Source organism: Dromiciops gliroides, chromosome 4, assembly GCF_019393635.1.
Source record: "Dromiciops gliroides isolate mDroGli1 chromosome 4, mDroGli1.pri, whole genome shotgun sequence".
NCBI lineage: Eukaryota > Metazoa > Chordata > Mammalia > Microbiotheria > Microbiotheriidae > Dromiciops > Dromiciops gliroides.
The window spans coordinates 440371870-440385819 of NC_057864.1; the positions used below are offsets into that span (position 1 = coordinate 440371870).

At 38.0% G+C, this 13950-nt stretch overlaps 1 protein-coding gene across 3 annotated transcripts in view; it reads right to left on the minus strand.

Annotated features, from left to right (window-relative positions):
- The window catches only part of ST7L (suppression of tumorigenicity 7 like), a 67922-nt gene that overhangs the window by 10993 nt on the left and 42979 nt on the right, over positions 1-13950 (minus strand). The window contains exons 13-15 of one of the 3 annotated variants that reach the window (XM_044001735.1): positions 11373-11465; positions 5112-5251; positions 524-601 (exon numbers count right to left, since the gene is read on the minus strand). In XM_044001735.1, the coding sequence (XP_043857670.1) occupies positions 524-601; positions 5112-5251; positions 11373-11465 (311 nt within the window). Of the gene's footprint in view, positions 1-488; positions 5252-11372; positions 11466-13950 lie in introns of those variants that run through there. The other 2 variants (XM_044001734.1, XM_044001733.1) reach the window with 2 other exon arrangements.

Genomic DNA, 13950 nt, shown 5'->3' on the forward strand with positions numbered 1-13950 from the left:
AAGGTAAGTCTAACATACTATCAAATAAATATATAGAGAGTTTTCGTGAGCAAATACTTAACATATAACAGGAAAAGAGGGTGCTTAACATGAACTGACCTATGGGGAAGGGACTCTGCTCTTTTTTCTATGTCCATCAGGAAATGCATTAATTTTTTCATCTTTTTCTAAGATGAGCATAGTCTTAAGAAATTCTGGGGAAGAAAGGAGAATAAGTAGTAATTTCATGAATTCTTCAATCTAGTGATCTTTTTTAAGTAAGAATACAAAGACACCCATATGGAAAACAGGGACTTAGTATCTTTTCCCCTTTGTCTATGAACACTTAGAAATCCACTATATTTTGTTACAACTCTCTAGTTACCAAAGAATCAAAGGAGTGTTGAGAGTTTGCTGATGATAGGAAAGTTTTTAAAAAGGCAGGACAATTAAAAAAAATAAATGAAGACAGGCAGCAGAGACGGAAGGAAAACTCACACAGCTGAAAATTCAGACTTGCCTTCCAGAAGGCTCATTTTATTCATTAGAGTCTCACTGAAACACCTCTGGTACAGTGTAGCCTCAACAGGCAGTTACAGAACAATGCTCTCAGGATTAAAATCTAAATTGAAAATTTAGGGGGCTGAAAACGCACATCATTTTTGCCATATGAGTTTGCATGCAATGTAGAATTTAATTTCCAAAATTATCAATTTTCACACAAAGTCATCTGTTATCAATCTGGGGACTGATTGTGACAATATACACTTGCAAAAGAGATACACATTGATCATAGCTATTCAGCCTTTCTGAAATAAGATATTATTTTTAAAAGATTTCCAATGGTATTATATCAACTGAGCTAAATGCTAGGTATAACAATGATTTATTAAGCATACTTAATAACTGTATTTACCATTTCTTCTTCCACTGGTATCTTGTCAATAACACCAGGATCAAAAATTAATTTTATTCTGGAGAAAATTTTATGGCTAGAAGGTCCTTCCTAAATGTTTAGTGCCCACTCAGGGAGGGCAACATTTGGCATTCATATCTTTATTCAAAACCAAATGTAATTTTGGAAGAAAAAATTAATTATTTTGGGAAAGGAGTTGAAGGAGCCCAAGAGAAAAATTTTGCATAGAGGTCCTTTGTTAGTGTAACATTTGACCTATCTCTTTGGAAATCATACAACTTGGCTAATGCAGCCCTTAAAGAATTAATCAAGCAGATTGTTAGGCCCTGGCTACGGTGGAGCTAGCCAATTATAAGTTGCTCAGAAATTCATCACCAGCATGTCCAACTATTTTTTCCCACATAAAGATTAGAAGAACTATGTGGAAACGGGGCCCACTCCCTGATCAGCACAACTATAATACAAAGCAAGTGGAACAAAAATTTTGCGAAGTGCTGCTTTGGAGAAAATAATTGTCAGCATTTTATTTGGAAGGTCAGGGGTCTTTCTGATTCTCCACTTCATGTTATACATTACAGCACCTTCTCCCCCATTTTCAAAGGCACTAAACCATCTTTATGTTGATAAACACTCCTGTCACATGTAAGAAACCTAAATCTATTACTGTATTATTAGTTCGCTGGTAAAAGCAGCATGTGACACCTTAAGTGGCTTCTCTCTGGAGTACTGATGCTAAGGAGAAGGTCCAATCAAATGCTACTGAATAAGAAGGAAGCCTGCTTTACAAAACAGAAAAATGAAATCAAGGAGAGTAGGGGCTGGCTTTTTAAGGAACATGCAGAATCATTCCTGAAGAAAAGTTCTTCTCAGATAACAGGAATCATATTACAGTCCAACTAGTCTGTTCACTACCCTTACTCTGAATTTTAATATTTAACATAGCATGTAAGAAAACAAACTTCTGGTTTTAAGGCAATCCTTCCTTTTTCACTCATTTTGGCAAAGGAGAATATTGAGTATGGTATCAGCACATTCCGCTTCTTGTCTTCTTTCTCTTTATCTGATGCTAGATGAAGTTTTCATATCATCCAGGAAAAATATTAGTTTTGTAAAAGTGAAGTCAAGTTCTAGAAAGTACAATATCATTCAAATTCGCATGTAACACCAATCCTTTTAGTTCACTTTGGGGGTAGTGAATTCCATGTCATTGGAGGTCTTTAAGTAGAAGCTAATCATCTGGATAATCCATGTTATATGAGAATTTTATGATTTGGACAGAGGTTAGACAAGATGACCTTCAAAATCTCTTCTAACTCTAAGGTTTTATGACTTATAAGTATGAAAGATATCAAAATTTCTTAAAGATAGTTTAGAAAAAATACATTTTTGCAACAATTTTATAAAGCTTAAAGTGAAAGGAGAAAATGAGAGATAAAGTTAATTATGAAATAAGCTCACTAAGAAAAGATTTTGAAAGGTTTTCCTTGACTAAATAAGTATGCTTGGAGAATCGTCCTCAATTTCTGTTGTGTTCATCCCTTTAACAAATATTTTAATAACCAAATACCTGACAATAGGCTAAATTAGGAATGGGTTGTGTTCCAGAAGTCCATTTATAATTAGACTGTATGGAATTTAACAGATTTTCTTATAGGAAAGAGCTATAGTGGCTAAGTTTCCAGACCACCCCACAAAAGACTATTTAATCAGTAAAATACCAGCAGTGTTTCAACTATACCAAACCAACATTACTAGCAGATTCTAAGAGAAAATGAAAGAATAGATCCTCCCTTTCTGTATATATGCACGAGAGACCAAGTTTTACATTTGTATAAGAAAGACTGTTAGTATTTCTGACACCCCTCTCCTTCCCTACCAAAGGTCAACTGACCCCACCAAAATCAATGGGCAGGTGAATGAGAGGAATAGAGAGGTGCCAGATTAAGAAAGTGGCCAACTTCCCAGTATGTATGGGTAAATTCATAAATTGAGAACTGGACCTTACTTAGCACCCTATCTCTAACAGTCAGTTCCCTGTAAATGGCAATATCTCAGTATTAGTCTGCAGCTATTTTCTGTCTTCTCACAACTTTAGGAATTTTAAGATCATATGAAAAAATCTTTGAGATAAAATGACCAATAAGAGTTCACTTTGGCAGGATACCATTTTAAAGTTACATATAAAAATTTTCATATCAATTCAACAAAGTTACAAATATATAAATATTTTAAATCAAAAGTTAATGGTGAAAAGCCTATTCTACAAAAGCTAGAGACTTTAATAGTGCAAAAAAATTTCTGCAGCATAGATTACTTGGTTTGAGTACATTTTAATCTATGAAAGGAGTTTTACTTCAAAAGTTGTTACTATTTATTCATTAAGCAATAATGGGTATGAATTACACCCTTCCATAAGTATACTTATTCCATGTGGTTCTTATGGGATTTTCTAGCCATCAGTGATCTCTCAGATCATGGCAGGCACTACATGCTATCAATGATAGATGGAATAAACAGTCTACTTCACCCCAACTCTTGGCCACTACCCTCAAAAGAATACAGTCGTTCCAATGTCTACAAGTCTATTCCAGATTTCTCTTCTTCCCTTCCTGACCCTGCTACCCTGCCATGTACCTAGGAACAATTTCTCCCAGTGTTCCTCCATGATCCCATATGCACAGCTGCTATCTTTCTTCAAACTGCAAAATCAGATTCTTTTTGGAGTCCATTTCTCTCCCTGACAAATAATGTAAGTAAAGTTGTTTCAGAGTTCTATAGAATACTCTCTCCCTACTCAGCATCATTGCTGGAAACAGAGTTATAGTGTGATCAATAAGCTCCTTTGTTACACTAAAAGGAAACTGAATAATTTGTTTCCAACCCAAATATCTTTTCTCCCTCAACAATAGTGGAGAGTCATTCTACTTGAGGCTTTGACCAAGGATCAAGTACAAACTCAGATTCCCAGGCTAGGTGCCAGTGGCAACTTAACACATTGTGAAGCTGACCTTCAGGGAAAAAGGGGGATCAGCAGTCTTGCCACCTATTTTAGAGGAAAGCCAGCTGATCTTTAAGGCACAGAATAGGCTGTCACTTAAATGGGTTTTAAAACATGAGGGTTGGGGGGAAGGTGAGAAAAAACAGCTGGAGGAAAAAAGAGAGATAGAAACTTCATGCAGAATGAGGGATTTTTTGACCCTTTCCACTACCCTCCCCCCTCAAAAAACCTTTTGGCTTCTAGTATCACTGCTGATAGAACTACTAACCTACGGCTCAATACCTTTACTTGAACCTAAACATTAGAAGATAATGTCCTTAATTGAGAGTAAAACATCACCTTTTTTCTCGGTATATTCAAATTCTTATCATCTTTTAATGTCTCCAGTGTAAAGATGGAAAGATGCAGAAGAAAATAGCATTGGAAGACTTGGAGATGAAAAAGGGACTGTTCTTTCAAGTTTTCTTTTAACATAACATAACAAGTTAATAAATAAGGTCATTCAAAGATGTAACATGTTATTTTTATATTTGGCAAATTCCATTAACTGTACCCTTTATCCTTGGTGAGGATACTTATACCCTGAGTTATGAGTTCCTGGAACCTCAGCTCACAAGCACTGCCTGGTCTAGAACCAAATGGTGATGTGTATTTGAGTCCCTCAAATCAGGACAGCAAATCAGATGCAGTGGCCAGGGGCAACTTTCAGGTCAAATCACATTCTGTATCCAGGGCAACTGATCTAATCACTTTGCTTGCACCACCCTGGCTGTACTACTAAATTTAACCAAAGTTCAGTGGATCTTAGAGCTAATGATTTAGATTAAATGGAAAACCAGAAGCCTTGTTCATAAAATATGGAATTTTTTCAAAATGCCAAACAAAACATACAATAATGGTAAGCAAGCCAAGAAAAACTGGATTGTTCTTAAGTTAGTAATGAGTGCTGTATTACTATGAAGAGTGATCTACAGAGACCAACTTTATAATGTTCAGCACTGCACTCTTTCAAGTTTTTTGTTAAGGTTACAGAATCATAGGTCAAGTCACTGAAGACCCAAATTTGATGGCTCTGTGGCAGCAACTGTACAAGACATGACTCATAATTTACTCTAAATGCACATTTTCCACATCTCAACTGGTTTGCATAGACAAATCAGAAACAGTTTCCTGTGTGTCTCACAAATATTCTAAGCAAGTCCTTGAGACCATACTTACAGCTTTAGCAAAAACACCCATGATTTCAGGAAACTGATGGGTGAGAAGGGCAAGCATTGCTGTAGAGGAACACAGGCCTGCTGTGAAGTGAATGAAAAAAGGAAGCTCCTTCTTTGGGTAAACAGAAACATGATGAAATGCTGCAAGGAAAAAAAATAGAATAATTACACATTTTCCCAAACAGAGTCTAACCTCATCTAAAACAACAGTAACTTCAAGCAAAATTTATTTTTAAAAGTGGAAAAATTAAGAGGAAAGAAAGAAAATCAGTTAGTTCCAGGCCTCACAAGAAATGCACATTACTAATGGTTGCTTATTTTAAATGATGCAAGAACGTGTGAGTGCCAGTATTGAAGCAAGTGCCCATGCTAGGATTTCATGGGCTACAAAGCTAAAGAGTTGGCCATCAACTCAGAGATTCCTGAAGCAACACTCAGTATTTCAGTATTATGTAAAAGGTGTGCAGTCTTAAGGAGGTCAGAGATAAATTATACTTTCTTTAAACACATTCACAGGATCTAATACACCTAACTTACTATTTTCAGCCGGCGTAATATTTTTGTGTCTCCTTTGCTAAATTTACCACGTGCATGACAAGAGCTAAAATTCTATTAAAGACAAAGTAAATCCTCAGGGATCTGGGTTATGTTTACATCAAGACAATACCAGCAATACATTGGAAATAAAAACCATTCTATATCCCAGCCAGGATGATAGCACCCATGCTCCTAGTATAGCAGCCCATCTGTGACCTGCTTCCACTACAGAGTATCTGGTTTCACTGCCATCCCTTATTTTCTATTTCCAGTGCCACCACCCTCAGTTAGTCCTTTTTACCTCTCACCTGAATTCTCAAAACAGCCTCTCTAACTCTCCCTTCAAATCTATCCTGCATACAAATAGCAGACAAAGCTTCCTAAAGAATACCTCTGATCACATCACTCTACTGGTCTAACTCATATAGGGAAAGGTAGAACATTTGTCTTTTAGAAGGGAGGGAATGTAATAGTTTGATGTGTGCAGCTCCACGAAGTCTCCTACACAAAGGTAGTAGTGGGGGGACAGATGCCAAAACCTTGTCATAGCTATTGCATAGCCATGGCTACATGATTTTCTAAAATGTGAAATGTTCATGCTGTGTGAAGGTCCTAATTATTTCTTTTTGGATGACTTTCTAAAGAGAATCACTTGTCAGTCAATGTTCAGTTAATACCTCAAGATAATAGATGACTAAGGGAGAAGTACTCCCTTGGAGCCAAATTTCAGATTTCATCACTAGTTTGGATGGAAAAATTTATCAAGGGGTATTATGGAAGACTCTACTAAATATGTGAGTGAACAAAGGAAATAGTTCCAGTCTGACCTTCATTCTGAAGCTCACAAGTAAATCCCAGTATGCAATAAGTCAAATCAAGGGTGAAGAAGGATTAAAAACGAAAAGTATTAAACACTTGTGGGTATTAGGACTTCATGTTATTAAAAAAAAAAAAAACCAAACCCTGTCTGTTCTACAAGTCATCTGACACACTGAGACACAATATAGACAAAAAAAAAAATCAGAGCATGCAACCCCACCCCCAATTTGTAAATCAGCAGGCAGCATCCATATCTGTGGAGTTTGCATTAACTCAGTCTTGCCAATAGGCCCGCTGCCAAAACTGTGGCCTTACAGAGCAGAGATTTCTGGTTTTAGTTATATTATTATCCAGGCCTGGCCTTATGTTTAGGAAGAGAAAACAGACATTTATGTAGTACAGTTTCAAAAGCAATGAAGAAGACTGCCCCACTCTTAACCTCCAATAGTGTCCATGTCCCTCACTGAAATTCTACAATTAGAAATTCATTCCCTAGGCTTAGAAATTCTGGTCCTAACCATTAAAATGCAAATTCTTCTGGGAATGGTAGCAACTTAAATCTCATCAATCATTTCACTTCACACCTTCAACAAAAAATTTACTGAGCACTATGGATGAATTAAAATATAAGTCTTTATCTAGTAAGGAAGATAAAGTATGCACACAAATAACTAAAGTAGTAGTAACAAGTAAATCTTATGGAAGAGGTACAAAGTGATATGGAGGCTCAGAGAAAGCAGGGATTACATATTGTTGAGGTGCTGAGGGGGGATCCCTAAAGGAATAAGCATTTATGGTATTTCTTTCAAGATTTTAAACAGGCAAAAGGGAGGACATCCTGGGCAGAAGGAATAGTCAGTCAAAAAGCAAAATGGAACAGTCTAGATTGGTATGGGTTGTGGTAGGAGGGAGACAGGGCTGGATCACGGAAGACTTGGAATGCTAGGCTGGGGAATTGAGGCCTTATACTCTAGGTAATGTGAAGCCACCCAAAGATGTGGAAGTGGGAAGTAATGTGATCAGAAGGGAGTTTTAGGAATCCTCTGGCAACTGCACGCAGGATAGACTGGAGAAGATACTGGAGCCAGAGGGCAGGGGAAGGGCATGAGCGTTTCTATAGCGATGCACTCTGCTTAGCACTTGACAAGTATGATCTCATTTGATCCCAAAACAATTCTTTGAGGTAGGTGCTGTTATTATCTCTATTTTAAAGCTGAGGAAACTGAGGTACTCAGAGGTTAAATAACTTGGCCAGGGTCACACAACTACTAAATGTCTGAGGCCAGATTTGAACTCAGGTCTTCCTGACTCTAATTCAGTTCTCTATTCACTGTGTCACCAGCTGTGGTGGAAGACTATTTTAGGAGTTCAGGTGGGAAGAAAAGAGGACAGACAGAGGGTGGTGGTGATGGACACAGAAAGGATGGGAAATATTTGAAAAACATTCCTTTTTTTTACAAAAATAATTTTATTGACATTTTTTGTTTCTTAGATCACTTTAGTATCACTGGGTACCCTTCTTCTTTCCCCTTCCAGAGAGCCATTCCATATTATGACTAATAGTATTTTGTGGAGAGGAAAAAAAAGAGCCAGCACAACTGACTGATACATTGAGAAAGTCCAAAAATGCCTGCAGTGTATAACATCTGTGGACGTTTCACCTCCACAAAAGGGCAGGGTAGGGGTGTTTTCTCCTGTCTCTTCATTTAAGGCCTGTTTGAGCTTTGCAATTTTGTTATGTTTACTTCTGATGATTTTGTGCACGGCTGTTCTTTCCATTTATATTGTTTTTTTCTTGGCTTCTGCTGACATCATGCTGCATCAGTTCATGTAGATCTTTCCATGCTTCTCTGTATTCATCATCAACATAATTTCTTACAACACAATAATATTACATTACATTCAAGTACCATAATTGTGTTTACTCATTTCCCAGTTGATGGGCATCTCCTTTGTTTCCAACTCTTAATTATCACAAAAAGTGCCACTACTGGGGCAGCTAGGTGGCGCAGTGGATAGAGCACTGGCCCTGGAGTCAGGAGTACCTGAGTTCAAATCCGGCCTCAGACACTGAACACTTACTAGCTGTGTGACCCTGGGCAGGTCACTTAACCCCAACTGCCTCACTTAAAAAAAAAAAAGTGCCACATATGGGGACTTTTTCTTATCAATAGTTTTCTTGGAGGTAGAAATCCAATAATGAAGTCTCTGGTTTAAAGGGTATGGAAATTATTAGTCACTTTATTTGCACAGTTCCAAACTGCTTTCCAAAATGGTTGTACCATTTCAAAGCTCCTCCACCAACAATGTATTAGTGTGCCTATCTTTCCACAACCCTTCCAGCACTGAGTGTTGCCACTTATTGTCATTTTTGCCAATTTGCAGTGTGTGAGGTGAATCCTTGGGTTTGATTTGTATTTCTCTTACTATTAGTGATTTGGAACATTCTTTCACGTGAATACTCTAGTTCTTTTGAGAACCGTTTTGCACAACATTTCAAAAAAAATAATCAATAGGACTTGAGAACTGACTGTATGTGAGGGGAGAAGTAAAAAATGTCTCAGAGGTTTTATGTCTGGGAAACAGAATGATAATGTTATTATTTTTTAATTATAATATTAACAAAAGTTAGGAAAAGCTGGTTTGGAGAGGTGTAAGAGGAGTAGTCTGGGGTGATTATATTCTGTTTGAGCTTCCAATAGAATAACCAAATGGGAGTGTCCACAAGACAGTTGGAGATGCTAGAAGAGACTTCAGGAGATAGGCTGGCAACAGAAATTTGGGAATCAGCTGTATAATAATGAACTACCTACCAGTGATAGCTGAAGCAGGATGAATATAGGGAGAGAAAGCATAGAGAGAAAAATGGCCAAGGATAAAATCTTTGGCGATATCTACACTGCGCAGGCAGAAAGGCCACGATAAATAGTCAAAGAAACAGTCAGGGGTCAGAAGGATCAGAAAAGAAGGAAAAGTGGGTGACTCTAGTGACCTAAACCGAGAAGGGAATCACAAAATCAAAAGGGCCCTCAGGGGCTATCTAGCTCGGTATTCATCTGACCACTAATCTCTTCCACAACACCAACAAATGGATCCAGCCACAAACATGGAAACCTCTAGTGGGAGGTAACCCTCTGCCTCCCCAGGTAGCCAATTCCACTTTTGAATTGCTCTTATTATCAGGAAACCTTTTCTTTGAATCCTGCCTCTAGGCAACTTCTATCCATTGGTACAAATTCTGCCTTCCAAGGAAAGGAAAAAAGGTTTGAGGAAAGTAGAAATAGTCAACATAGCTGGAAAGAGGTCAAAGAGGAGGGGGCCTGCAAAGTGGACACTAGATTTGGCCATTTTGGGTCACTAATGAGAGGCAGCACGGTCTCATGAATAGAGCTCGAGGCTTATAATCAGTAAGAAGTGGGTTGGACTCTTGCCCCAAATACTTACTAGCTGCCTGACCTTGCACCTCAGTTTCATCATCTTTAAAATGAGAAGGTTGGACTCAACAATCTCTATGTTCCCTTCCAGCTCTGCCTCTATCATGAAAAAATCTTGAAGAGTTCAGTTTTAGTAAAGAGTTCGTGGTAGAAGTCTGATTGCTAGAAGTTAAGTAGTGAGGGACTGCTGGTGAGATAACAGGCAGTTATGTCCACTACTCTGAGAAATTCAAAGGAGATGTGATAATAGTTCAAATAAGTGGCAGGGTTTTTAAAGACCTTTGTGTTTTGTTTTAAAGGAGAGAGGCTCAGGAAAGAAGCCAGGGGAGAAAGGGAAAGGGAGAGGGAGAGGGAAGGAGAGAGAGAGAGACACAGAGAGAGAGAGAGATTGAGGGAGAGAGATTGAGTGAGTGATTGAAGATTCAGGAGAGAAGTGGGATAACTGATGGAACAAGGTCCCAGACGAAGCAGGAAGGGACACAATTAAGAGAACAGACAATACAAATTCTGAGATGGAAAGAAAGAAAATTCAGGATGGTTATAGTGGATGTCCTACCCTCAATTTTTTTTAGGAAAGTAAGAGTTGAGGTTTTCTGCTTAGAATGATAAAGATGGAGTTAAGAACTTGAAGATGGTGGACAAGATCTGAACAACTGTGGGATAATTACCAGTGTGAATGTGTTTTATAATTTTTATCCTTGAGGCAAGTATTTATTTGTGGGGAGATTAGGGACCATGAGGATACTGGGAATCTGGAAGAAAGGGCATAAAAAAGGAAAGTTAAAGGCTATGGAAGACAAACCAACCATTTCAGAGCTCAAAAGAGAGCTGCTATTGTAGTAAAAGTTAGGAAAGATAGCTCAACAGGGCTAATGAAAGGGTACACATTTTTCAGGCATGGACTGTCAAAGTTTTGTGAGGTTTTTTTTCCCCTCCCCTGACGTAATCAATAAATGGTGAAAGTAATAATAACTGAATCCATGATGCTTTTTAGATGAGAAAATAATCAGTCTATTACTGGACTTTACAAAACATTTTCCTCCACAGAAGGTAAATTAAAGTCTACCTATATTTGAGTAGGGACACTATTGCCTAGGATAATAAACAATTCTGTCACTCAAAGATGTAATAATGATTATATTATTTTACCTCTCATTCAGTGAAACAATACATTGTTGGTTAGTTTTTGCCAAACTTTTTTCTTTTCCTTTCTTCTTTGTTATAAATAATGGCACTCTGGGGAATGGGAAGAGAGGGATATACTGGGGAAATATAGACTGATGAAAAACCAAAAGACATCAATAATAATTTATTTTGAAAAAACATATTAAGGCTAACTAATACAGTGAGGTAGGTTTATACAGTGCTCTGGAATTCAACTGAAAATGTTTCAAAAATGGAAGGCCAAAATAATGGGGGGGGGGGCGGAATGTAGTTGCATAACCTTAGAAAAACATGAAAAATTCACTTACTGGGTAATAGTTCTCTGTCGGCTGTCTCCGTGCAGCTGGGATAAGGGTAAAATAGATGGCCTTTCTCTAATGGGTATGGAATCATTCTAAAGGCTAAGGGAAACAAAAGCAAAATATTTGCATTCAATGCTGAATAACTTATCCTATACTTCAGTGAAAAGCTATATGGTACTCTCAATAGAAATAAAAATGAATGAATAAAGCAGTTATAAAACACCCACTATATGCAAAGCATTGCACTAAGTGTTGGAGATACAGATATAAGAGTAAGGCAATCCCTGCTCTCAAGAAGCTCACAATCTAGTAAGGGAAACAATACATACTGAAGGTTTCAGCTACAAGTCAGATAGAAAAGTCCCAAGGTCCTCAGGGTAAGGCAGCAAAGCAGATGTTAATGCCTCTTTTTAAAAATGCCATTTCCACCGATAAAATCCTATCAGTTTCTGATGTTAAATCACTTGTCAGTGCCAAGGACTTTGGTGCAAGAAATGTATTTTCTAGGTCTTCTGTAACTGTGGTTACATATACTGCAGGAGTACTTGTCAGGCTACATCCACACAAGGGTTCTGTGGCTCAGGGCACCAGGCTAGAAGCATTGCTTTTCTCAAGGTTCTTGGGTTCAGGGTCCTGGACTGTCTTCACCAGGGCCTGAGGGAAGTTGTGAGGGGGTGCATTTGGTTTGCCTGCTATTTGATATCTCTTGTTTCTTTCCCAGGGTACCTTGAGAAAGTAAAAGCTGGCATTTCCTGCTGAGAATAATATGGCTAAGGTAAGGAGCTAGAAAGTGAAAAAGATTTGGAACATGGGGAAATTATCAATGTGAAAGAATATTACAGTTCCTTTCTTTGAGGCAGTTACTGATTTGTGAAGAGACTGGGGACCATGAGGACAGTGGGGAAACTGGGAGATAGGGAGTCATGAAGAAGGGCATAGACAAAGCTTAAGCCTGTGGAAGACAAACTTGAGTCCGCAGTCCTCTTCCTGCGGCCCCTGTAGCGCAGGTTAGGCAAGGTAGACATGTTTTACAAAACAACCACGCAGGCGCCACCAACTCCTCCAGCCCCTGAAAAGATCACTCTTATCATTTACTTATTTGGCACTTCTGCGTGACCACTCTATGAAGTGGACTGGGATTATTTTCCTCACTTTGTGGGCAGCTGACTTTATTCCAAAGGGATTCCTACATGCAATTCCTCAGCTTATGGCTGAGGGAGTTGCTGTAGGTCCTGGGTTCACCTTGGGGCACTCTCTAATAGTTCCCCAAAGGAGATGGGCAGAAAGGGGGAACTGTTACAAATTGTTGTGGCCTCCTTGTAAGGGCACTGATTCAGCTAAGACCTTGTTTGGGTCACTATCCTTACCTTTACCAGGGAAGTATCAGCTTCTTTTCTTATGAGGTGCTGGCCATTAATAATATTTTCATAACTTTTTGCTACTGACTGAATTTCATATTAATAATGCTTTTAATATCTTTCACTTACATCATTATGTGTGTGACTGAGCACAAGAGAGTTAATGATATGTCCAAAGTTGTAAATTAAGTGACAAAGTTGAGGACTCATATAACAAGATGGTTATTTAAGAAAAAGTGAATCATGTGTTATAGTGAAGTTATATGAGAAAAGAATGGAAAAAAAGTTGTATTTTAATACTTATCCTGGTTTAATTTTCTGAACGAATATTTGTTTAAAAATAAAGCTCTAGTTTCTGGAGGCAGCCATTTGAATTATTTTGCAGTATGAGAGTGACTATAAAAATTCTACTGCTAAAAACCAGGTATCTAATTATGTATCTCCACTTTATTGTCTATTTATTACCTAAGAAGTGAAAAAGAAAAAAAGCCCAACTACTTAACTTCTTACAAAGAAAACCTTAAAACAATTAAATAAACCTGAAAAAGTTTGCTAGTTTAGGGCTTCTAAAACCTTTTCCACTCAAGACCCTTTTCCCCACCCCCAAGAAATTTTTATGCAACCCCAGGTATATAGGTATATAAAATAGGTCTACATAACCTTTTACTGTTGCCAAATTTTTCATGACCCCCCACATTCAATTATGCAACATCATACGGGGTTGCGATCCACAGTTTAAGAAGCTTTGTGCTAGTCTAAAGTCTCTTCTGTGTGTCTCTTATTTCCCCACAACTTCAACATTTCAAAAACCCATCATTTCATCAATGTGGGTGCTTCCCTCACCAATGCAGACTGCTACCCTACCATGCCTTAGAAGATAATTTTATGAACTGCTATGGCAAAAAAAAACAAACTCAAAATCATCTTGTATCTAAAAGCCTCACCAAACTGAGCTGGGCTAGTGCTCAGATGCTAGACATAACTAACATCTGTCAATGATCCCATACCTGAAGTGTTTAAAGCTCAGTGGGGCCTGCCAGAGCTTGAGCTCTGCTGGCACTGCCTTTAAGAGTCCAGTCACCTCCATGCCATGATGAGGCACTAGAACAGGACTTGACATGGAGATCTTCAGTAGAGTTCCCTCCAACTGTGTGCTTTAAATAACATGTTTGTATATTACATCATTACAGCTAGCTATATGCACTTTCCTGGATACCTTAAAATTG